The sequence below is a fragment of the Talpa occidentalis genome, unplaced genomic scaffold, assembly GCF_014898055.3.
Source record: "Talpa occidentalis isolate TD23 unplaced genomic scaffold, MPIMG_talOcc4v2.1 talOcc4.12, whole genome shotgun sequence".
In the NCBI taxonomy this organism is placed as follows: Eukaryota; Metazoa; Chordata; class Mammalia; order Eulipotyphla; family Talpidae; genus Talpa; species Talpa occidentalis.
Genome location: NW_023601212.1, coordinates 92351856 through 92378027, shown reverse-complemented (window position 1 = coordinate 92378027; position 26172 = coordinate 92351856). Strand labels below are relative to the sequence as shown.

General features: G+C 37.7%; 1 protein-coding gene across 2 annotated transcripts; it reads left to right on the top strand.

The window, feature by feature from the left end:
- Positions 1 to 1498: 1498 nt before the first annotated feature.
- On the top strand, positions 1499 to 26172 carry CCP110 (centriolar coiled-coil protein 110). Of its 2 annotated transcripts, XM_054693821.1 has the most exons (16): positions 1499 to 1670; positions 3231 to 3380; positions 5934 to 6089; positions 10346 to 10474; positions 12900 to 14559; positions 15907 to 16037; positions 16815 to 16992; positions 17533 to 17672; positions 17929 to 18045; positions 18393 to 18494; positions 19006 to 19122; positions 19629 to 19702; positions 20658 to 20720; positions 21378 to 21437; positions 21920 to 22005; positions 24387 to 26172. In XM_054693821.1, the coding sequence occupies exons 3-16, from the start codon at positions 5949 to 5951 to the stop codon at positions 24437 to 24439; spliced, it is 3051 nt and encodes a 1016-aa protein (XP_054549796.1). In that variant the 5' UTR covers positions 1499 to 1670; positions 3231 to 3380; positions 5934 to 5948; the 3' UTR covers positions 24440 to 26172. The 2 variants fall into 2 exon arrangements, with proteins under 2 accessions (XP_054549796.1, XP_037363428.2); XM_037507531.2 differs by lacking the exon at positions 21920 to 22005.

Genomic DNA, 26172 nt, shown 5'->3' with positions numbered 1-26172 from the left:
ATGACTGGATCAAGAAGATGTGGTCCATATACACCATGGAATATGACTCAGCATTCAAAAAAGATAAACACATGCAATTTGCAGCAACATGGATGGAGCTGGAAGGGATCCTGCTCAGCGAAATAAGCCAGAAAGAAAAAGAAAAATACCGGATGGTCTCACTCATAGCAGGAATCTAGAAAACTTAAATAAGAGACCGGGAAAAAGAATAACTATAAGAAAGAAAAAATCAAAATCAACAAACAACTATGAACCAGAGACACTCTATGGGGGGTGGGGGGCGGGGAAAGGAGGGATTGGGGTCAAAATAAGGGGGTTGTAATTGTATGGGGAATATAAAAGTAAAATTAAAAAAATAAAGGGGTGCACACCCCACTTACAATGCTGGAAGGGATTTTAATGATTCCCTCATTTTATTGATGAGGCACCTGAAATGGAGAGGTGAATTGAGTAGTAATGGCAGAGTTAGGATTGCCATCAAGTTACTCCAGTTTTAGGTCAGTGATCTTTTCATTGCTACTCCTTTGCCTAACCTTACTTGTACCAAGGACTAGTAACAGGACTTATCTTCGTTGTTCCTCACAACCTCCTTTGAGAAATGGCACTTGAAAACTCATTTTACATAACACAAAATAGCCATGGAAAAGGAGAATCAGTAAGAGAGGCAGGAGGTGAAGCTCAGTTAGGAAATGAAAAGGGCCTCTACATCATATCTTGAAAAGCCATTGCATGTTTAGATACAAAACTCTGGCAAAACATTCTGGACTTTCCTGCCATTTTGAACTTGTCCTTCACCTATTTTCCCACTGATTTGGAAAAGGTAAAGGGATGTCTCAAGGTTTAGCATCTAGGATTCAGGTGATTTTTATTTACAGAGTAAACAATTTATTTTGTTTTGTTTTTTTAAAGATTTATTTATTTTTTATACAAGAACCAGGGTACAGGCAGATGTGCGGGAGGGTGAGAGGATTCACCAGAGACAGAGTGGGGAGCAGAGCAGGCAGAAGGACCGAAGCACACTGCTGAGGGGAGCAGCGGGCAAGACAGGAGAAGTCTGCTCGCCATGTGGGTTGCTCCCTGGCCAGCCGGGAATCGAACCCTGGCAGCAGAGTCTGCAGACAGCTTCACAGTGCGGCGCTCAACCACCTGCGCCACCAGGAGGCCCCAGAGTAAACAATTTGGGTGAAAGTCTTATGTTTGGCAACGACCACAGTGAGATTATTTTCCTACGGATACGTTAAAAAAAAATAGCAACTTCAAGGGACAATGCAGGGACTTCAGACCTGACAAGCGTCCATATTGTAAGCCATTTAACTACGTTGCAGTAAAGACTACGTTTCCCAGCGTGCACCGCGCTCTCGCAAATCCTTCGCCTTCACCACCTGCCCAGGGCGCGTAGTCGGGCGCGCAATGCACTTCGGGGATTGTAGTTTTTTGTGAGCCCGGGAAGCACCCACCGGAAGTGCTCGCTCTGCGAGGCGGAGTCTGGGCGGGACGGGCGGCCGCGGTTGCCTGGAGCCCGCGTTGCCGCCTGAGACCAGTAATATGGCGGGGAGGAGGAGAAGGCGGCGGCGGGCCGAGGTGCTCTCCCTTGGTACCAATTGAGCCATTTGCTTCCTGACAAGGCCTGTGGCGTGGGGAAAAAAGCCGACTGGGCCGTGGGAGATCAGGTGTGTGAGGAGGGGCTGGGCCTCCGCGTCGAGGCTCCGCTGGAACCCCCAGACCCGCGGGAAGGCGGAATTGGCGCCCCGAGGAGCTGGGGCTGCTCTGCACGAGCCGAGCGGAGGTGCCTCCAACCCCTGCAGTGGCGCTGGGTATGGGGGGGGTCAGTGCCCTGGGACCGGGTGTGCGGAGGTTGGCACCGCTGATGGGCCCGCAGGTGCATCCTCGGAGGGTGCTGGGGTTGGGGCGGTGGGCGTGGGGCACCAGGGTGAGAGCAGAGGGTCCCGGGCAAATAAACTCGGGCCAGAGCCGGGGAGTCATCTGCTCATAAAACTAGGGGGACCCTTTTTGTTTCCGCCTACGGTGATGGAGAATAAGGCGTCTCCAAGGTGTGCACTGGCCTTTTCAGAACGGTGGTTACCACAACCAAGGCCCTAGGAGCGCTGTTTGTGCTGCCTTTGCGACTCTGGGGAATAAGCTGAGGATAATACAGCACCTTGTCTGCTGCTAGGTGGTTCCCACCCTTTGCTTCCAGCTGGTTGTAATCCTGGGTCTTTACCCCCAATGGAGGCAAATGGCAGGCGCCTAAAGATTGATTTGTCAGGTAGGGGCCTGGAAACAGTGAAATGAAGCCGATGTCTCCCCTTTTTACGTTTTGATGTTCCATGAGAATCTTGTCAGCCAAGCGCAGTCCACTGTCTTCCAGGAATACATAATTTAGTGATAAAAGTCATAATCAGCAGCCTCTGCACAGTAAAAGCAGCCCCTTTTATTGATGCTTTCTGTATGTCTTGCAACGGGCTAATTACCACACGTGTTTTAGTTCATTGGATCCTCGCAGAATCTCTTTGAGACAGATACTTTGCTTATCCCTATGTTAGAGATGGGGAAGCTAAGGCATGGAGATGGTGAGTGAATTCCAGGAACACGCGGCTAGTATATGCCTGAATTGTAAACCTTCTCTGTTGCTTCTCTAAGAAGTTTACATCTGGTGGGGACTGATGACTGAATAATTTGTTAGGATCCAGAAAACAAGGCAGGATCTGTCCTGTGTTTTTACTACTCCCTTCGATGTTTCTGGTAGAGTGTTGGTGAGCAGCCGGTAGCAGGGCCATGAAACTGTGGGGTTTGCAGGGAAACTCATTTGAAGAGTGTCATGGTGTAAGTGAAGAATACAAGGCATGTCTAAACTTGATGCAGCTGACAAATTATTAAGTCAAGTGGACCAATAATGCCTGATGATAAAGTATGGGACAGTAGATTTGTGGTTGGAGCGGCCTTGTAGTCAAGATTCCCTTAAAATAAAAACTCTACTGACAGAGATAATTGTGGTGTGAGAAAGTACCCTCTTGCTTAATCATAAGGGTTACGGACGCTCGCTTTTTAAATGGTTGCCTTTGCAGTTTGGAGGTACCATTTTCTCAGAGGCTAGAGTCATCTCTTAAACTCCCCTTCTCTAGTTTCCGTTCTTCCTTATTAGTTTCATTGCTATGTAGTTCACTTCCTTGTTTTTTTTTTTTTAACTAGTTTGAACTAATTACCCTAATTCATTTATTCACTACTTCTAGCAAGTGCTTCCTGTGTTCTGACACTGTGGTATGTAATGAGGATTCAGTGGTGAGCAAGACTAAGAAGGTACCTGTGCTTATGGAGCTTACGTTTTGGTGGAAGAAGACAAACAAAAACCAAGGAAATAAACAAGATAATTTCAGATAGTGGTAAGTGCTATGAACATTGGGAAACAGCAGGGTGATGTGATGGTGACTGAGCAGAGTTAATTTATGTGGGATAATTAGAGATAGCCTTTCCAAGGAAGAGACATCCAAGGAGGGACTGAAGGATAAGAAGGATCATTTGATAATTTCCGTAATTACCATTTGTATTTAGATGTTTAATGCTTTATCGAATGCTGGAAGTTTGTTATAATAATGTATTACTGTATGTCTGTAGTATGTAGGACACACACGTTCTCTTAAGGGATGTGGATCTAACTTTCTGGAGTGATGAGGCATATTTATATAATATTGTTGAAAGAAAAATAAGTCTGTTACCATAAATAAGCTATCATAAAGAGACCATAAATAAGCTACTGTAAAGATACCATAAATAAGCTATCTTTATGATAGCTTATTTCCTTAAATATTCCAGACCTTTAAAATAGAATTTTGTGCTTTGCTTATGTATCCATAGAAAGTATGTTGCATTAATTGTATGGATAATTTATTTATCTTCCCTGTAATGCTGGATTCATGGGTTGTATTCATTAATATTTTCAAGTATTTTATCGGAAGTGGGGTCATTTGAATTTTATATATTTTCTGCATATTTTGGTTGTTAAGACATCATAATGTATGTTGAAATCTAGACAAAAATAGGAGGCCTAGCCATGGGTAGCATGCAGTAAGGTGTTGTGTCTTTTACTTTTGTTGGTTTTATGAATTAAATTGGCAGAGTAATTTCATTTATACTCTAGAGAACCTTCTTTGAAATTAAACTCTCACTTGGCATGTACTGAATGTAAAAGTGATTAGAATTGATGGCAGGAAGAAGTTTTGTTACTAATAACACTATCGTTCATCAAAATTAGCAACATAACTATTTTTCCATTGTTTTCCCCATAATCTAATGAAAATTTTGAGCATACTTTTCTAATTGCACTATAATTTGTCCCTGACACTTTAGTGTAGTGAATTTTTAAGTACTTAGGCTTAGTGCAGTATCATAGTCTATCCTATTTCATCTTTGCATATTCTATAATCATGAATTGTTCAACATTCTTTTTAAAAAGTAGTTAATTTTTTTTTTTTAAGATTTTATTTTTATTTATTTATACAAGCACTGGGTACAGTGAGAAGCGCGGGAGGGTGAGAGAATTCACCAGAGCCAGAGCGGGGAGCAGAGCAAGCAGACTGACGAAACACACTGCTGAGGGGAGCAGAGGGCGGCTGGAGAGGTCTGAGCGCCATGTGGGCCCCTCCTCCTCTGGTGGCCTGGGAGCAGCAGCTTTGCAACCCAGAGCTCAACCACTGAGCCACTGAGGAGGCCCAGTTAATTGTTTTTTTTTTTTTTTTTTTTTTAAGATTTATTTATTTATTTTTCAAGCACTGGGTACAGTCAGAAGCACGGGAGGGTGAGAGAATTCACCAGAGCCAGAGCGGGGAGCAGAGCAGGCAGAAGGACCGAAGTGCTCTGCTGAGGGGAGCAGCTGGCGGCAGGAGAGGTCTGCACGCCATGTGGGATCCTCCTCCGGTGGCCGGGGAGCAGCCGGGGATCGAACCGGCGCCTCAGAGGCCGCGGGCAGCTTCGCAACCCAGCGCTCAACCGCTGCGCCACCGGGGAGGCCCCCCAGTTAATTGTTTTTTAAACAAATGTTTAAAGGAACATTTATTAGGCTTTCTGTTTTCACAGTTCATAACCTTCTTGGTTATGATTTTATGATGTCTCTTTTATTCTCTTGCTTATTTAAACAATGCCAGACATAATGTTATGGAAACCAGCAGTGAAATATTTAACGCCTTTTAGGTGAATGAATATGATACCTAATCTTTCCTGGTTATCTAGTATTTTCATAGCCACCATCAAAGTTTCCCAGAAACTGAAATTACTAGATTGGTTAAGTAGATTAGGTAGTTTGGTGTGGTTTTAATTTTCAGTGATAAATAGAATTAATATGAAAGCCAATAGCTTTCCTGTTTTCTGCTACTGACTGATTCTGATTTGGCTAGTGAACATGGGGTCAAACTATATTCCTAATATGTGCAAGTAATGGACTTTGAACTCCATGATAGAAGAATAACATTTAAAAGTAAATAACCTCTTTTATGTAATAGCCCTATTGTCTTTTTTTTTCCTTTTTCTTGTTTGGTATGAAAGTAACTCTACCTTTGCATGATTTAGTTTTTTCTTGTGCTGTGTAGATAATTCCTGCTAAAGAAAGTATTCTATTTTATAATCTAAAGTTAGTAAAGAGTATAGAACTTTGTTCCTTTGAGAAGGTTTCACTGGTGAGTTCTTGGACTTTTCTAAACTAGTCATATCAAAAGTTTGATTTACAGCAAATGTTCAGAAATATTTAATATATGAAGCAAGGCTTAACTGGATAGGATCTTGAGGCTACTTACCTATACCTAAGAATTAGCTTCTGGTGAAGCAATTCTGGGAAGCCAGTTCTAGGCGTTGTGAATTCTAGGGATATTTAGAGCTCTACAAAATTTGCCAAATAATAATCTATTTTCTCAGCACATTAAAAATGTCATTCTTCTTTCTTGTAGTCTGATTGTGGGAAGATGGAGGAATATGAAAAGTTCTGTGAGAAAAGTCTTGCCAGAATTCAAGAAGCATCATTATCCACAGAGAACTTTCTACCTGTTCAGTCTGAAAGCATCTCACTTATTCGCTTCCATGGAGTGGCTGTGCTTTCGCCACTGGTAAACTTTTTTTGATTTTAAATATTCTTTTTTTTTTTTAATAGTGTACCACTAAAGTATTTTTTTGAAAACCAAAAGAAAGGCTTATGATCATTGCAAAAATGTCTGGCCCTTATTCATAATTGAAGAAATACAAATGCTTTGGCATTTTTTACCTACTGAACTGACTAAGATCCGATAGGACTTGGTGTTCCTTAGGTTGTGGGGAAAAGGCACTTTCAGTGCATTTTTACTCAATTGATTTTATTTTTTTGTTGAGCAAGTTGTTAGTGTTTATCAAGATTGAAAATGTACAAAACCTTTGACTTGGCAATTCCATTTTTGGAACTATTTTCCTATGTGTGCCCCAAGGTTATACAAGGTTGTAAGTGGCTTTGTTGAAAATAGCAAAAAATACTGATGAACAGCCTAAATGCCTATCAGTAGTGGATTATTTTAACCAACTCTGGCCCATTTCATAGACTCTTCAGACATGTCTCAATAATGAATAGTAGATCTAGACGTGTTGACAGGAAAGGACCTAAACAACCAACCATAAATCACTGCACATGGCATGCTCTCAGAGGCGGTGTAGAATAGCAATTCCAAACCCAGATTGGAGCCTTCTGGCCTGTGTTCAAATCATTGCTATCTTCCACCTGCTGTGTAAACTTGCCAGTCTGTTTCTTTGTTAAATGAGGATAAAAATAGTGCCTACTTTATAGGACTGTTTTTAGGATTAGGTAAACTATCAAGGGTACCTGGATCACTACCTGGAACATAGGAAGCACTCAATATATGTCAACTATTTGGGTTCTTAAAACAAGGATATTCTTTCTCTGGAGAAGAGTAAAGTACTATAGGATGAGAGGGAAGACATACTTTTTTTTTTTTTTTTTTAAATTTTATTTTTATATTCCCCATACAATTACAACCCCCTTATTTTGACCCCAATCCCTCCTTTCCCCGCCCCCCAACCCCTATAGAGTGTGTCTGGTTCATAGTTGTTGATTTTGATTTTTTCTTTCTTATAGTTATTCTTTTTCCCGGTCCCTTATTTAAGTTTTCTAGATTCCTGCTAGGAGTGAGATCATCCGGTATTTTTCTTTTTCTTTCTGGCTTATTTCGCTGAGCATGATCCCTTCCAGCTCCATCCATGTTGCTGCAAATTGCATGTGTTTATCTTTTTTGAATGCTGAGTCATATTCCATGGTGTATATGGACCACATCTTCTTGATCCAGTCATCTATTTTGGGGCATCTGGGTTGTTTCCAAAGCTTAGCTATTGTAAATAGTGCTGCTATAAACATAGGGGTGCAGGTGCTCTTTGGAATTGATGTTTCTGTGTCCTTTGGGTAAATACCTAGGAGTGAAATTGCTGGATCATATAAAGCTCTATGTTTAGTAGGTCCAGAAATCTCCACACAGCTCTCCATAGTGGTTGGACCAGTTTGCACTCCTACCAGCAGTGCAGGAGAGTTCCTTTTTCTCCACATCCTCGCCAACATTTGTTGTTGCTAGTTTTTTTTAATATGTGCCATTCTCACTGGTGTAAGATGATGGTATCTCATTGTAGTTTTGATTTGCATTTCCCTGATGACAAGTGATGCTGAACATTTTTTCATATGCCTGTTGGCCATTTGCATTTCCTTTTCAGAGAAGTTTCTTTTTAGCTCTTCTGCCCATTTTTTGACTGGGTTATTTTCTTTGTTGTTGTTGAGTCTCATCAGCTCTTTGCAGATTTTTGTGATCAGTCCTTTATCATTAGTGTTGTGTGCAAAAATGTTCTCCCAGTCGGTGGGGTTTCTCTTTGTTTTTGTTATTGTCTCTTTTGCTGTGCAGAAGCTCTTTAATTTGATGTAGTCCCAGTTGTTTATCTTTGCCTTCACTATCACTGCTTTGGGTGATGTGTCTGTAAAGATGTCTTTGATGTGCATATCATGTAGTGTTTCACCTATATTTCCTTCTATGTATTTTATGGTTTCAGGTCTTATGTCTAGTTCTTTAATCCATTTTGAGTTGGTTTTTGTGCATGGTGCGAGGTAGTAGTCACGCTTCATTCTTTTGCATGTAGCGACCCAGTTTTCCCAGCACCATTTATTGAACAAACTTTCTTTGCTCCAATGCATATTCTTTGCTCCTTTGTCAAAGATTAGTTGACCATAAATCTGTGGGTTTATTTCTGGATTTTCTATTCAATTCCATTGGTCTGTGTGTCTGTTCTTGTTCCAATACCATGCAGTTTTGATGATTATGGCTTTGTAGTATAGTTTGAAGGGAAGACATACTTTTTATTGTGTATGTTTGATTGAATATTTTTTAAATGTATGTGACTTTATTTCAAATGGGAAAGCTATTGCTATTAAAAGTTAAAATTTTTGGGCCTCCCCAGTGGTACAGCGGGTTGAGTGCTGCGCTGTGAAGCTGTCTGTAGCCTCCACAGTGCCGGTTAGATTCTGCTGGCCAGGGAGAATCCCACATGGCACAGCAGACTTCTCCTGTCTCTCCCGCTGCTCCCCTCAGCAGTGTATTTCAGTCATCTGCCTGTTCTGTTCCCCCCTCTGTCTCTGGTGAATCATCTCTCCCTTCCGCACATCTGGCCTGTACCCCAGCTCTTGTGTAAATAAAAATAAATCTTTAAAAAAAAAAAGTTAAAATTTTTGGTCCTCCCTGGTGGCGCAGGCGATTGAGCGCAGCGCTGTGAAGCTGTCCACAGTCTCTGCAGTGCGAGTTCGATCCTGGCTGGCCAGGGAGATACCCACATGGTGCAGCAGACCTCTCCTATCTTGCCTGCTGCTCCCCTCAGCAGTGTATTTTGGTTGGTATGTCTGTTCTGTTCCCTGCTCTGTCTCTCATGAATCCTCTCACCCCCCTGCCATGCGCATCTGGCCTATACCCCGGTTCTTGTATGCATGAATAAATAAATCTTAAAAAAAAAAAAAAGATTTTAAAAAAAAGTTAAAATTTTTGGGCCTCCCTGGTGGCCCAGGGGTTAAGTCTCAGCACTGCCACTGCTGTGGCCTGAGTTCCATTCCTTACAAGGGAGCTGACCCACATGGTACAGCAGACCTCTCCTGTTTCGTCCCCTATTCCCCTCAGCAGTGTATTTCAGTGTATCTGCCTGTTCTGCTCCCCACTCTGTCTCTAGTGAATCCTCTCTGCCCCTCACCTCTGGCCTACACACCTGTTCTTCTATGCAAAAATAAATAAAGTCTTTAAAAAAAAGTTAAAATTTTTTAAACAATAGGAGTTAAAAGATCAATATTTTTTGCCAACTTTTTTGTAATGAAATTTTTAAACATATAGAAATGTTGAAAAGACCAGCCACATCTACCCCCAGAATCAGCAATTTTTAATATTTTTGCCATCTTCACTTTTTTCACTTTTTTTTAAAGTAAAATCTGATGCTCATGCACTTTAATACATGTTTTCAGTTGTAGCTGATGGATGAATGTTGCAAGTTTGGAATAATTTTTTTTGAGGCATGTTTTTCATTTGTTTAAGACTAAGTCTTAACTCCTAACATAGGGACTGAACTTCCTAGGATTTAAAAATATTTAAATCTACTGTAAAATGACAATGCATAGAAGCCTTCAATTTTTTTACTTACATTATATTCTTAGTGGAGGGTACAATGAAGTGGAACCCAATATGTATTCTGATTTTGTGGTATAATGGAGCATTATCTGTTTCTTTTGTGGTTAAACCTTTGTACAGTTTCTTAAAGTAGGAAAGAGGTAAAATATGTATTGATTAGAATAAAGGTTGAAGAATGTAACTGACCCCGTGCAGTAAGCATTGCTAAATGTAAAACTCGGCAGTGGCCACAACCTCAGCGGGGCTAATTTTTTTTTTTTTTTTTTTTATTACATTTCTCAAAGGGAGGGAAAGTTTATTGCGCCCCGGGCGGACCTCACAGACCCAAGGCCTTAGCGGGGCTAATTTTATCTCATTTTACAGTATTTGATAGGTGTACAGGTTTTTTTTCTTTCTTTTGTTTTCAAATGAGATCATTTACATATAGTACAATGCACAGATGTTAAGTGTTAAAGTCCCATGACTTCATGTGTGGCGTGCACTTGTATAGTTCTCACCCACAGGGAACTTCATCACCACAGAAAGAGCCAGCCTGCCCCGCCCCTAGTCACTGCTTGTGCTTCTTTCACTAGAGATAGTTTCCCCAGTTGTACATGTTTTTATTCATTCTGTATCAGAACTTCTGATTGTGTAATATTTTTGTATTTCTGAGAAATAATTATGTTTGTGATATTTTGCAGCTTAATATTGAGAAGAGAAAGGAGATGCAACAAGAAAAGCAGAAAGCACTTGATGTAGAGGCAAGAAAACAGGTTAATAGGAAGAAAGCTTTACTGACTCGTGTCCAGGAGATTCTTGAAAATGTTCAGGTGCGTAACATAAGCTCCTATAGATTATAATAAATCATATGCTTGGATCAGAGGGAACAGGGGTAGAGACACAGGTAAAATAGGTGCAAAGGGGGTCAGTTGTTTGCTGGTGGATGGAAACTGGACATTTGGTGGAGATGGTAATATAGTGTATATAGATGTCAAACGGTGATGCTGTACACATCAAACCTGTATATAGTTGTAAACCAAAGTTACTTCAATAAAAATTTTTTAAAAGTCAGGAGGTAAGCATTGATGATAATTTTTCACAAATATATTTGCACTTGTTACTTAATTACCAATGTACTAAACTGTTAGGTTTGAGAACCTTCATAATTTGTGATATTCCATTTCAGTTACTCCAAAGAAAATTCACTTGCTTGTTAGTGATACCCGGCACTTGAATCAGAGGGTCCTTGGACAGTGAAACCACACAGCGAATACAATTGCTTATTGTCTATGTCTCATGACTCTAAAAACATTGAATTCTGAGTGACAAAATGATAGAATTGGCCATTGTAGTTTACCTCTGAACTCATTAGACGATTGACTCAATGACTCTATTCTTATTCTCTGTGAAAGTAAATAACTGTCCCCGATTTATTTTTTTGGTGAAACTTGCTCTTAGATATACAAATGCAATTTGGATGAGATAAATATTTAAATAACACATGCATGCTCTTTGTACATTTTGTTTAGCATAATTTAAATCACTATAAACAATTTGTTTTGAGGTCTGGATTATTTTGTACTAAAAAGAAAAGCAAATAACTTCTGCCATGTGCTGTATTGTTTTGTCAGCTACATCTTTTGATTTTTGCGTATTTCTAGGGGCTTGTGGTTTGTGTACTTCATATTAGATGACATGTGTGCAATGAACTGAGGCTCTTTCTTACTAACTGCTACCGTTCTTTCTCTGTGGGGAGTAGTTTTTATTCACAAATTATAATTACTTCCCATAGTAAGTTTCAGAAATATAATGTGTAGCACTGATTTACCAATAACAGTGGGTTTTTCACTTACTAGATATTTTCTATTATTAAAATAAAAATAGCATATCATTCTTGGTCCAATGAAGGAATACATCTGATATACTGCTTCTAAGATTATTGTTGAGTCTAAAAACTTTCTCTGTTATGTTCAGATCACATAACAATGTTGAACTGAAGAGTAATGAATGAATTGTGCAGATAGAGAAAGTTCATATAATACAAACAGATTTCTAAAGTTTGTTTCACTTATAAAACCTATGACTATGATAAATTTTTATCAGATTATTATTTAATCTGTCTAACCAAAGGTTTATTTTACTGGTATTCAAAAAGTACAGCGGTTTGAATTTCACAAATGTGAAATATGAGATATTTTAAGGAAATAATCTGTTTTACTTCACCCATGGATTTCATGAGTATTCATCCCTTTTGTTTTATTTTGGTCCTGAGGTTGTGACTAAGTATACTTGTTATATTGTTTATTACATAGTGCCTGGATACCAGTTCATGTCTTGGGATTTGTAAGGTAAAACAGGAGAGCCAGATGGTCTAGGGAAAAAAACACACAAAAACAACCTAAAAATATTAATGTTCAGAATTTCTGGAGTCTGTAGTCATATGGTGATATATTTATCTTACCAGTTTACCATATGCTTGTCTAATCTATAAAAATCATCCTAGTTCACTTTTTATTCTTTTGCAAAATTAAATTATTTAGAGATGCAGATGTAATTTTGTTTTTTCTGCTTGATCTCTTGTGTATGCAGTTGTTCTCTATCAAATTTTTTTTTACTTATTTTGCTTGTTCTAAAACTCATTATTTGCTGTTTTGACGATCACTTAATTGAACTGAAATTTGATTTAATGAATTACTTATTTCTAAGTAATTTAAGCTATAAGGCTGAGACATTTACTATAAATTTCTCTCATTTTATAGGAGGATTTTAATTAAAACTTGGAATAGCCATGTGTGAGGCATGGGTCTTATTGAATAATTTTTTGTTTAGTCAATGGCCAGATCAAGTCAGTTTTTATTAAAGGGAATCATTTGTATAAGGAATTTAATTACTTGTTATATATTTTTATTCTTAGATGGCAGCTCTCTAAGTGGAACAGTTGGTGATGTAAATAACAGAAGCAGTTAAGGAAAATGCTTTGATTCTAAAATTAAAATATACATGGATATATGAATGTGTCTGTCCACATGCACATGATATTTGTATCTGATTTTTTCCCTTTTCCTTTCAATCTTTTTTAAAAAGATGGTTAATACTTGTTTTCTATAGTAATTTGCATGGAAAAGGTTAGCATAGTTTTTGTGTTTTTAAATGTCAGATTTCTGAAAGCTCAATTTCAGTTTTAATTTAGAAAATAGTGAAATCAAAGGCTTTTGTGCAGTCAGGAAATGATAATTTTTAAATTTCCTTTTTCAGGTTAGAAAAGCAGCTGATGTCAATGATTTTGATCAGTGGGAGTCTGACACACTTTACTCTAATTCAGAAATCAGAAACTTGAATGATTCTGCTACATTTCCAAATAACTTGCCAAGCCCTTCTGAGCACTCTGCTTTAGCAGAATTTGAAAAGATAACTGGAGTTTTGCCTTTGAATAATGAGGACCAATTTAAATCTAGTGGGATAGACCTACCTGGAGACTCAGAAGAACTTAATTCTCTGAAGCAATGTGATGGTTCAGGTATTAGCCACATAGAAAATGAAGCTTCTCTAAAAACCTCTTCAGCAACCCCACAAGAGACTCTTATTTCTGATGGTCTCTTCCCAACAAATGAAGAACGGGAACCGTCATTTTTGGACGTCACTCCAGATCCCTATGTAATAAGTCTTCAGAACCTAATGAAAAAATCAAAGGAATATATAGAAAGAGAACAATCTAGGCGCAGTTTGAGAAGCAGTGCAAAGAGGATTGTTAATGAGAGTCACTCAGACAAAGAAAATGATGCTGTTAAAGTGACTGACTGTGTAAAGGAGAAGACCCAACTGATAGGCAAACACTGTGGCTCAGTTATTCCTGACAAACCAAGCCTTAATAAATCCAATGTTCTCCTCCAGGGTGCTTCTGTTCAAGCAAGCAGTGTGACTATGTCAATTATGGGTAGCTTTTCCAAAGTAGACATACCTGTACAAACTGGCCATCCCTCTAGTTTAGATCCTGATTCTGATTTTAAAGTCATTCCCACTTTTATTACTGAAAATAATGTTATCAAAAGTCTTACTGGTTCATATGCCAAATTACCTAGTCCAGAGCTAAGCCTGAGTCCTAAAATGCATCGAAGGCGTTCTAGGCCATCATCAGCATGTCATATACTTATAAATAATCCGATAAATGCCTGTGAATTAAGTCCTAAAGGAAAAGAACAGGCAGTGAACTTAGTTGTTCAAGATACTGATGAAAAAGCAAATGAACCTGAAACTGTGCCAAAGTTACCAATTGATGTAGCAGGAGTTTGTTCAAGCAAAGTTTATGTCAGCAAAAATACATCTGAAGACTTAGAGGAAATGGTTTTAGGTAAATCAACTCAGGTATGTCAATCTTCAGGAAATCAGTTGGAAAATAAAGTTATCCATGGACTTGCTGTGGTGGAAGGTCAGTCAACAGCTGATGGGAGAGGACCACACAAAGTGGACAGTGCTTGTGCGACAGTGCCCAGATTGCATGAGCTGTACGCCAACGGTCAGAGTGTAGCAAGTCAAAACTTTGGAACGGTCAGTGGACTCAGTGGATTCAAGTCAGCTGGTGTGTTAGAGAAAAACTCCTGCAATTTACAAACGGAACTGAATAAGTCTTATGATGTAAAAAACCCATCTCCTTTACTGATGCAAAACCAAAATACCAGGCAGCAGCAAATGGACACCCCTACCGTGTCCTGTGGGAATGAACAGTTTTTGGATAACAGTTTTGAGAAAGTTAAACGTAGACTTGATTTAGATACTGAAAGCTTGCAAATGGAAAATTGCCCTTATGTCATAACAACTGGAATAGCCGAGCAGGAAAGGCAACACTTGCCAGAGAAAAGATACCCAAAGGGATCTGTATACATTAACAAGAATAAAATATTAGAAAATATTTCCAAAGGTAAGGATACTTGGGATTGTTTAACATCTGCCAAGCAGTGGCATCTTTATTTGACATTTTGCAAAGTAATAGCAATAGTAGTAACAATAGTCTTTCTCTGTTCATCAGGGTTCTTAATTTTTTTTATCAGAAAGCATATAATTAACTCTAGTTTATTGATTTGGTCAGCTTTCTTAAAGGAGTTTCTTAAATTATGAAGCTTTCATGCTTGGTGTTATAGAGAATGTTGACTGGAGGAAAAACTTCTTGCATGAAAATCACACATAGTTTTAATCCAGTGTATAGCCATGAGGGCTTCCTTTTGGACTGTATGTTTTTTATCAGCTTACCCTTTCATCATGTAGGCCCTTGAGTAAACACTTTAGCATCAGCTTATTAGAGAAAATATCACAAATAAGGCACTGAGTGATATTTCATGAATACTAACTTTATTGATAAAATTTATTCGAATTTCTGTTGCATCTAGTGTTACAGTAATAGAAACTTGTTAAAACATCTTTATTTTTTGTTACCATAGTTTATAATTACTACTCTTATGGAAGATATGTAAATCAAATACGTTCTTAGTTATTACAGTTCTAATGCAGGAGTGTGTGTGTGTGTGTGAGAGAGAGATGGGAATACCGTAGCAGGTAGGACAAATATAATATGCTTATCTTCAATGAAATCAGTGACTGTGTATTAGGAAAGAATGATTCTTTGACTTTGGTTGAATTATAATGGGCCCGTGGATATACTATTGGGTTGTTGGAAAAGCCATGACGCATTTTTGCTTGAAAAACATAGAACAAAACACATCATGACTTTTCCGACAACCCAATACATTTCAAAGTGTGTTACCACTTCTTCCTAGTCATAATGATTTAATTTTTAAATTAGTAATTAAAATATCTGAAACTTTTATATTCAGTCTTTCTTGTAATGTTAAGTTGAGAAGCTTTATCAGGAACATTGCTTAAAAAATTAAAACAAAGCAAAACTACAAGCTGCAATATCAGAGGTCCTGGAGAAGGACAAGAGTAAAAGTAGTAGACAGAGGTGAGATGCAGATAAGGACCAATGTTGACATTGAGTGGAGTAAGGAGAACTCAACTGAACATGTAGTCTTGTCAGTTCAGGTCACGATGGGCGGAGTGCGTGGAGAGCAAGGTGAGAAGCCTTTATTTGTTACCATGAAGTCAGCGACAAAGGTAACAATGTGGTTTAAAGTGGGGACCAGCCTATATCTTGATTGTATTATGTCAGACCCAGGATTACTCTCTGGTTAGCAGCATAATTTAAATTGAAGGTGTGAAACATCAGACACTAGTAAATTTCCTAAATTTGGGCTAACCTATTTCTTTTCAGAAGGCGAGGAGATATTAAAAAGCAAAATGTTAGCTTTTGAAGAAATGCGGAAAAGACTAGAAGAACAGCATGCCCAGCAATTATCACTGCTCATAGCTGAGCAAGAACGGGAACAGGAAAGATTACAGAAGGTGAGAAATTAAAATGTAGGGATACAGGCCGGGTAGTACTTTAGTTGGGGATACCTATGGATTTTCGTTGCGTGTAATATACTTGTAAATTTCTCTGTTTATCTTAATCTAAAAGGACATTGCTTTTGATATATGGATAGTGTTTTTATTGTCAAAAGTGAGGTTTAGGGCCCCCCCCAGTGGCGCAGCGGTTGAGCACTGGGTTGCGAAGCTGGTCACCGGCTGCTATCCGGCCATGGGAGGAGGGTCCCCCACATGGCGCGCAGACCTCTCCTGCCGCCCACTGCTCCCCTCAGCAGTGTACTTGGGTCTTCTGCCTGCTCTGCTCCCCGCTCTGGCTCTGATGAATTCTCTCACCCTCCCGCGCTTCTGACTGTACCCAGTGCTTGTATGTATAAATAAATAAATAAATAAATCTTTAAAAAAAAAAAAGTGAGGTTTACATAGATCCTTATCTGACAAACACAAAATTTATTGAAAGAATACTTTATTAAATCCTTGATTCAAAGCTTGTAATATTTTAAGAGGTATTTTATCAGTGGATTCTGACATGTTAATTCTGCAAGACTATTCTGTAAGAGGAAAGACACATATTAAGATTATTGTAGTTAATATATCACACTTTAAAATCAAGCTTATTAATTTTATTTGAAGGAGAAAAATATGAAATAATAATTTGTGGATTATTGTATATTACTTTTAGTTGCGCCTACAATGAGACTATTTTGAGATTTAATTAAAAGATTTAACATGTTATAGTAAACTGTTCATCTACAGGAAATAGAAGAACAGGGGAAAATATTGAAAGAGAAGAAGGTGATGACCACAGAAACCTCTGAGTTGAACATGAGCAATGTGGTGGACTTAGAGTGGAGAAAACGAAGCGACTCTGGTCTGCTGGAAACAATGCTGTCTCAGGTGGACTCGCTCCAGACTTCAAATTCAAATGGTTCTGGTAAATGGTAGAAATCTTTTTCCATTTGAAAAATCATCCTATAGTACACTATTTTACGTGGCACAGTTTAAAATTGTGGCTCCTTTCTTCAAGTAATTCCATTCCAACCCACTGCTGTTTGCCAGCTGCCTAGTAACCAGTGAGAAATGAAATGATAGCAGATCAGAAACCGCAGAGCAGGTGTTCATGAGAAAAGCAACCTTAGTGAAGGAAATGTCAGGAAATTTGACTCAGGGCCCAGTCTTTGTTCATTCATGCAGCAGGTGATATCCCTCAAGAGAAAACAGTTTGCTGTCTCCCTAGTGATCTTGAATTACATCTCATTCCCCAGTCCCTTAAGAGCTTATCTTCACATCTTCAATTATCCTGAGATGCAGTTGAAAGATCCATCTGGTACATAAAATTAAAGTCCATCAATATTGTAAGTTTGCACATGACTCAGGTTCAAATGCAGTTGTTCTTAATGGGTGGCAATGTTTATTTGGATGCTCTGCATTTTCTGATTCTATGACATCAAATACTGTATGTATATTCCTTTAGGTTTCACAAATTCTGCTCTACAACATAGCTTTGGTTCTGCAAGTGAAGCACCATTCTACCTTTGGGGGTCATCAACTAGTGGCTTGACCAGACTCTCAGTAACAAGGCCTTTTGGAAGGAGCAAAACTAAATGGTCGCAGGTGAGCAAACTTAACGATGTCTGAATATCTGTATGTCTGTATGTATCTGTCTGCATTATTTAAAGAGTTATTAGGTTGGCAAAGTGAGCATAATTAATTTTGCAGGCCCAAATAACTTCACTTTCATTACAGATGAAACCACACAGAGCACACTCAGAGAGAATATCAAATTTAGTTCATTGTAATAGGTTAGAAAAATCACCTTGTGTATAATGATCAGCTTCTCTAAACTTTGTGTCTGTCTCATTTCTTGTAGATTTTCAGTCCAGAAGTACAAGCAAAATTTAATAAAATAACAGCAGTGGCAAAAGGATTTCTTACTCGGAGGCTTATGCAGACGGATAAGCTGAAGCAACTTCGACAAACAGTAAAAGTAAGATCGTTGTAAATCATTGTATTTCACTTCTCTCAGGTTCTCTCATCTTGGGAGAGCTGAATTGACAATTGGTACAGAACCCAGGTGGATCAGACATTTTTAGTCACTGTCAGCAACTTAGGATATCTGATCAGCTGGTTAAGATAATTTTTCAACGCATGTAAATGAAGTTTATGTATTTCTGTCTCATTTTAAAGTGAGTGCTGTTTGACTTTTGATAATAGTTTTCAGTTCTCAGTAATTCTGGAGATATCAATAATTGATGGAGGAAAAGAGCAAAGGAAACTTCAGCAATTTTGCATCTTTCTCGAAAAATGGTTTTTGAAGGCAACTTTCTTCTTTAGGATACTATGGAATTCATAAGAAGCTTTCAGTCTGAAGCACCGTTAAAGAGAGGAGTTGTTTCAGCCCAGGACGCATCTCTTCAGGAAAGAGTCTTAGCTCAGGTAAACGTACCTATCCAGGAGGCTTTTAGAAAAGGGGGATGTTTTGCTTATCTCCTTTCATTTAAACACGGAACGCTGGGCCTCCCTGGTGGCGCAGCGGTTGAGTGCTGGGTTGCGAAGCTGCCCGAGGCCTCTGTGGCGCCTGTTCGATCCCCGGCTGCTCCCCGGCCACCCAAGGAGGGTCCCACATGGGAAAGCAGACCTCTCCTGACTTTCCCGCTGCTCCCCTCAGCAGTGTACTTCGGTCCTTCTACCTGCTCTGTTCCCTGCTCTGGCTCTGGTGAATTCTCTCACCTTCCCGTGCTTCTGACTGTACCCAGTGCATGTATAAACAAAGCAAACAAACAAATAAATTAAAAAAAAAAAAAAAGCCTCTATTAAAAAAAAAAATAGAACGCTGATTTCAATGAAAACTTGAATCCTTTTCTCTAAATAAGAGAATACATCATTTTTAGTGAACTCTAACCTTATCTCTTGAAAAGGTTATAATATTTTCCTCTTTTGAACCCAGTTGCGAGCGGCCCTGTATGGTATTCATGACATATTCTTTGTCATGGATGCAGCTGAAAGGATGTCTATTCTACATCATGATCGAGAAGTTCGCAAGGAGAAAATGCTCAGGCAAATGGTATGTCATGTGTCATTTTTCAATGGATGAGTGAAAAAGAAAAATTCTATTTCTTCTACACTCAAAATATACTTCTGACACCTGCTATTTGGATTTTCCCCCACACCAGCTGGGTGTCACACAATTCAATTTAGTTCTGATACTACCTACCATCAGATCCACAAGTCAAGGCAGTACCACAAGACTGCCTCCTGTTTTGAAGTCAGAGTTAGAAACAGGTTCCACATTGATTTGAAACATACCAGAGGGCTGGAGATTTTGGTTTGAATCAGTGATCTTAGTGTAGTTTGTGAAAGAAAAAGAAGCAAAATTTATATTATTTGATTGGGAAAAAAAGGATTTTAACTTTCAAAAATTGGACTGTTTTAATTATAAGGAAAGACTAAATTAATATTCAGGATGCCACTAAGAGCAAGCTTTTCCATGTAATTTTTAGAACATTCTATGCATGATTCGATGGTGGTATTGGTAGCGCTAGAGCTTTATGTTGCTTTTGTATTTCAAAGGATAAAATGAAAAGTTCACGAGTGGCTCTTTCGGCTGCAACACAGAAGTCTCTTGATAGGAAGAAGTTCATGAAGTAAGTTTTTGATTGAAAGTGGAAATAAAATAAATTTCTATAACGACTGATAGAGATTTTGTTTTTACTTATTTTTCTTTTGACCTTTAGACTCTCTTCACCTGTTTTTCCCTTTTTAGGAGGAGTTTTATTAAAATCTGGTAAATTCTGAGTTTATTTTTAGACAAATATATTAGCTACTATGTTTGTCAGTATTTAGCTTGTGTAATTAATAGCCATATAATCTTAGTTAATCTTTATGTCACAGTGTTAATTTTATATCTTTTATTTTATTTTTTAAAAGGATTTATTTATTTATACATACAAGAACTGGGGTATAGGCCAGAAGTGTGTGGGGTGAGAGGATTCTCCAGAGACAGCGTGGGGAATAGAACAGGCGATAGATTGACTAAAGTACACTGCTGAAGGGAGCAGCGGGCAAGACAGGAGAGGTCTGCTGGGTGATGTAGGTGGCTTCCTGGCCAGGGATCGAACTCATGGCCAGTGGCTGTGGACAGCTTCATAGGCTGCATCTTAACCCCTTGCACCACCAGGGAGGACCCTAATTTTATATCTTTTAAATGTCTGTTTTTCCTAATATCTTAAACACTTCCTGAAAACTTAATGCAAAGAATAGCCTAAAAAGTACCTTATTAAAATTTTTTTTTTTTAAATAATAAATTTTATTTTTATATTCCCCCATACAACTGCACATGCCCCATTCTGACCCCAATCCCTCCCCTCCCGGCCCCAACCCCCCAAAAAGTGTCTCTGGTTCATAGTTTTTTGTTGATTTTGATTTTCACTTTCTTATAGTTGAAATTCTTCTTTCTTGAAGGCAGTCTTTATTCCAGGTCTTCAGTAATATACCCACTTTTAGATGATGATTTCTTTCTGTCATCCTTTGTCACATTTGTAAGCATTTTTTTTTCCCCCTTTCTAAACATTGTGTGTCCTTGTTTTTATATTGTGTTAGAGCTGCTGAAATGGGAATGCCCAATAAGAAATTTCTGGTTAAACAAAATCCTTCTGAAACAAGGTGAGAAAAATTACATAACTTTAGTGAGAAGCTATTTGTTATTGTTGAAGAAAACTTTATAAACCCCAAGCTTTTTATTGACTTTTTTCTATTTTACCTCAGTAGGACACCCCTGCTGAGCTGAAGGGTCTCAGGGTCGGGATCCATGTTAACACTGGTCATGTGCTCTGTTACAGATCAGACCAGGTGTTCTTGGATCTTCCTGTAGGATGTCCTGTCTCTGGCAGAAACTTGGGTCCCCTGTGCCCAGAGTTCAGTTGACAGTCCAGGGATTCTTGATACTTATTTAAAAACCTTAGAAACTAGCTCAATGTTTCTGACCTGTTTTCTGCCCTTACAAGAGCGAAGTTTCTCTTCTCAGATGTTTGAAATGTTGGCTTTTGTAAAGTATATAAAGAAATTATTTAAAAGCACAAGGGTTAATACTTATGTTGGACATCTCTTTCCTGCTAAATTCCTAAGATTTGGGTTTGTGGTGAGCAAAATATAAATGCCATGTTAACATGCCTCCATCATTTTGCTTTGCTTGTGGCTATTGGCTGTGTCATTGCATTGCTGGCGTGTGGCTTGCTGTTGTCACCTTTCATCTAATGCAAGAAAATGGGGGAAAATGGAATTCACTCATTTGGATTAATTTTTTATTTGCTTTGCCAACAGAGTCCTTCAGCCGAACCAAGGACAGAATGCACCTGTGCATAGGCTACTTAGTAGACAAGGGTAAGAAGAATGCCACACACTGGGTATTTAAAAATGCTGAAGCCAAGATTAGCTTGAGGGAAAAATAATTTAGTGCTCTTTTACTTAAAGGGTATCTTTTTCAAATGTGATATTTTATGGCACTAGCAAGATTCTTTGATGTTTTTTGTTCAAAGATAACCCTTTGCTGTACTGTTGTCTATTATATTTTAAATATCATCTTATGTTGGCTTGTTTTTACTTTTCATTTCATACCATTTTGCTCATTAAATATTGTAAACATCCATATATAGTAAATTCAGCATTACCCAAGTGACTCTCCAACACACTGTAAGCTGTGGGTATAGTCTCCCCTGGAAGGAAAAGCACAGCTTGCATGGGACTGAAATTCTTTTCAAGCTTACTTGCGCTTTGAACAGTTGATGCCAATGGTTGCTTTCTTTGAATGTTGAATATTTAGACCTTCATGCAAGTGACTTATTAATTTTTTTATATTCAATTAGAACCCCTAAGACATCAGTGAAGGGGGTTGTGCAAAATAGACAGAAGTCTTCACAGAGCAGAGTGCCTAACAGAGCGCCTGTTTCAGGTGTGTAGCCATCAGTCCCTGAAGCCCGTTCAGCAGAAAGAATTGCACGAGCTGCCCCATAACTGAGACCACAGTGGATCTGTTGTCTTTCCTTGCCACCATAATTTTGGCATATTCACAGTCCTTCCTACTAGTGGTCATTTGTGTTGGTACTTTGTGGCAGTCAGGAGATCTTAGGAAAGCTGTGGTTCCACTCTCGATTTCTGTACTAATTCCACAGGAACACTGTGTATTTTCTAATCTGAAAAACGTGTAGAGTTACATGTGCTCAGTTCACAAAACCTTTTTGTAAGTGAGTAAAATACAATAATGATCAGATGCCTAAATCTGCATATCTGTTCAGCTTTGGGGAAGTGTATCATCCAGCAATAATTTTATCCGCACATAAAAGGATGAAAAATTTTCCCCTCTGACCACAAGATCACATGTGAATATGCCAGGTGGGAGGGGGTAAGTTTTGTTTTGTTTTTTCTGTATTAAGCTTTTGCTCAATAAGAAACTTGAGCTAACTCCTTCTTTATGTTCATCATTTGAGGATTATTTCAGGGCTAAACTGAAAAATGTGTTTTCAAATTCTATTTATGGTGGCAAGAAGACAAATTCAATGTTGAGCTAATGCAAAACTCTTAAGCTAATGTATTAATATTTTTTAGATAATTTTGATGACACTGATCAGCTTGCCAAAAATTATGTGATCCATTAATTACTTTCAAAATGCTTTGCTTTAACTATAGTCTCTAAACATTTAAAACATACTAAATTAATCACCAGATGGTGATTAAATCTTTAATCAATTCTAATCTTCCTATTAATATTTTAGAGCTTTATTACTAAGTGATTTCCTCCAACTTAGAAGGGAACAAGCAACATGGGAACTCTCTTGATATTATCACCATTTGATCACCTAAGTTGAAAGAGGGGAGGAGATATTGATCATAACTTTGAAATGTTTGCTGACCCTTTGCGTGTATCCACAAAAACATCGCATACATGGAGGATCACACAAAAGGTCATCTATTGGAAGCCACTGTGAGTGACAGCCAGAGGAGTTGCCTTCAAGGGAACTATATAGTTGAGGATCCTGCTTTTTTCAGAGGTGGTCAGATCTGCTGGATTGAAAAATAACTGTTAGGGAGAACTCAGACCAAATGCCCCATCAGTTGCTTGCTAGGTTATGTGGGACTTTAATACATTTAAATTTTTTCCACATTAGTGTTATATATTGTGACAAAATCTAGCCAGTTGGCATATTATTGAGGAATTAGTGTTGTTCTGCCACACATTTACCTATTTGCTGTAGTGACTACTTTCCATGTTCTTTTCTCATACATTTCATCTTCACTATTTGTCACTTGTGAACTTATAAGCAAAATAGCAACTACTGTTTCTATTCAGTAATAATACTCAACAGTATAAAGGATGAACAAGAAATCATTGCAGTTAATGTACAATGAAATTCATGACTGTAAAGTATTTATTTAGAACTGTTGCAGTTTAATCGCATTGGAACATAATTACTAATACAAATGAACTGAACCCTTGAAATAATACATACAATCAGTATATATCTTACATGAGTACAACAAAATTTTCCTATTTTTCCCCTAAAGATTTACAGTACATGAGTGCATATCTAGACAATTAAAGAAAAAATTAAAGAATTTTATGCTTTTACATGAGCTGAAACATTGGATGTGACTGATTAAAATTCTGTGACTCTCAACACAGGGAGGGATCCATAGTTGCTCTTGAAAAGATACCTCTTTCCTGCTTAGATTTTTAATGGTCTGGATTATGTTTCAAAAAATTTGAAAATTGTGCTTTGATTTGATATACATAGGGAACAACCCTTCAATAAACAATGTACAGAAAACTCATTTTTATTATGATAGAATATCATACTCTTAGACTGAAGTAAAATTCTAAGGTATTAACATTTACAGAGCATTTAAAGTTGTTTATAGTTTTATAAACTGCATTGCAGTTGGATCTCATATGTTTTAAAACGTACTTGCCCCTTTGATATTTTGTTCTCGACTCAAGAAATTATAGTGAAATTTAGAAACCACTAATTAAAGCAAAGTAGGAGGCAGTAACTTCACCAGTGAAATAGTTAAGTAAAACTGAGGTGGAATTGGCTTCCCAGAGTCTCTGCTTCTTGCTGTCTTAACCTTAGGGAGGTGACTAACTTTGTTGTGTCTCAATTTGATTATTCTTAAAATAGTTATAACAGTATCTACCTCAGGACTAGTTTATCTAAGGATTAAATACGGTCATGTATATTGCTTACTTCAGTGCCTGGTTACATAGTTAAGCACTTATTAAATGGTGTCATAGGAAAACTAACAATAAAAATAATATTAATTGTGCTTTATTTTTAGGAGTATATGCAGGAAAAACCCAAAGAAAGCGGCCAAATGTTGCGACAATTTAAGAAGACAACATTCATTAGGGTAAAAGGAGGGAGGGGGTGTTTCATCCATATTTGTCCTGCCTAAGACTTTAACCGTGGGCTGTTTACACAGGCAAAGTGACCTCAGAGGACTGAGCAGTTGTCTGGATATTTTGCTCAGTGTGGTTGATTCCTTCTGCGCATCCCTTTTCTCCTCATAATACTCGGTTTGGGCAAAGACAAACTAGTATTAGTCATTGACTCATCTCTGTGCTTAACCTATACAAAAATAAGTTTGTTTTATGTACCCAGATATCTGCAGAGAAGCTTTTTGTAAATCTGAGGGACATTTGGCATTAGTTCTATAAAACATTGAAAAGCTATGTTAAATTATAAATAAATTCTGAAATAGAAATTTCAATCTCTGGTGAATTTGAGAAACAGATACTATTCTACTCAAGGGGAAATTACTGCTGAAGAATGTTTTCCCTTCATTTGATAACTTGAAAAACTGATTAGTCTCTCAGTCTTCATATTCTCGGATTTAACAGTATGACCACACAGGATAAGACACTTTCTGCTGACTGTGGTCCACCTATAATTTACCACAGAAGTATCTGGGGGTCACCATTATGATTGCAAGTGTACATTCCTCTTAACAACTTGTTGGTTTACAGAAATAAAAGTTACCATGGGACTCTTAGAAATATTTCTGCTAGATTGGGGAGTAGCAAATTGGGGAAGACAGCACAATCTCCTTGAAATTAATAGCACCTAGGAATGCATTATTACATCCATTGCTGTAAAATAGGAGTAACATGTTGCATGCTGTTATATTTTGTCTGTATAATTTTATTTCATCATAGTCTGCTTTTTCTAGCATGCTTGATTTAGGAGAAGATAAAGGGCTATATAATATAAATTCAGATTTCCAAATTGGGATAATATTGTCTTGTTAAAATTCAGCATTACTTAAGAGGCACTGAAGTTATCACTGACATGTTTATTTTTAAAAAAAAGGTTACCAAGGGAATATGATTTTATGAAAGAGAATGTCACTATTAATTTAGCACAGCATTTCCAAAAAGGGCTTTGTGCTTCTCACATAAAATTGGGACTGTGTGCATTTACTCTTTCTAACTTGAATTTAAAAAAAATACTGGTGTTTTGAAAATGCAAATCTTAATATCCTTTTATGATTTTAGGTATAGATCATTTTATCTGATTTTTGGTTCATTTAAAATTTAACTTTTACATCCAGCTGTAGACAGAAAATAATAATCTACTCTGGGTATAAACTTGATTTTCTTTGTTGAGAACTATCAATTACTGAATGAATGAACCAGAAAATGAGAAGATGGTGAAAAATATCTGAGTTACCAGTTTTTTATTTGTAGGAAAAGTATCTCAGTTATCTTTTTAATATGACAAGTTGTGCTTTATCATTCTGAAAACTCAGGATACAACTTACTCATGTCATTGTGGGTTTTTCTAGTAAGAAAAATAGAAGTTTTGTGTACACTAAAGCCGATTAGCTAAAACAAATAGTATGTTTTGGATAAAGTTGGACCTAGTTTCAGATTAAGAATGAGAAACTTGAGTGTTTTTTTAAATTTAAAGATAACATAGTTTGTGTGTTTTCAACATATTTTTAATGTTCACAGCCTTTTCTTATAAGTGCCAGACATTGTTTTGTGCTTTCAGTGGATTTTTATTTATATACATTATTTTTGTTATTTTTGAGTGGTATGTCCATTAATGTAAATTGTATTTAT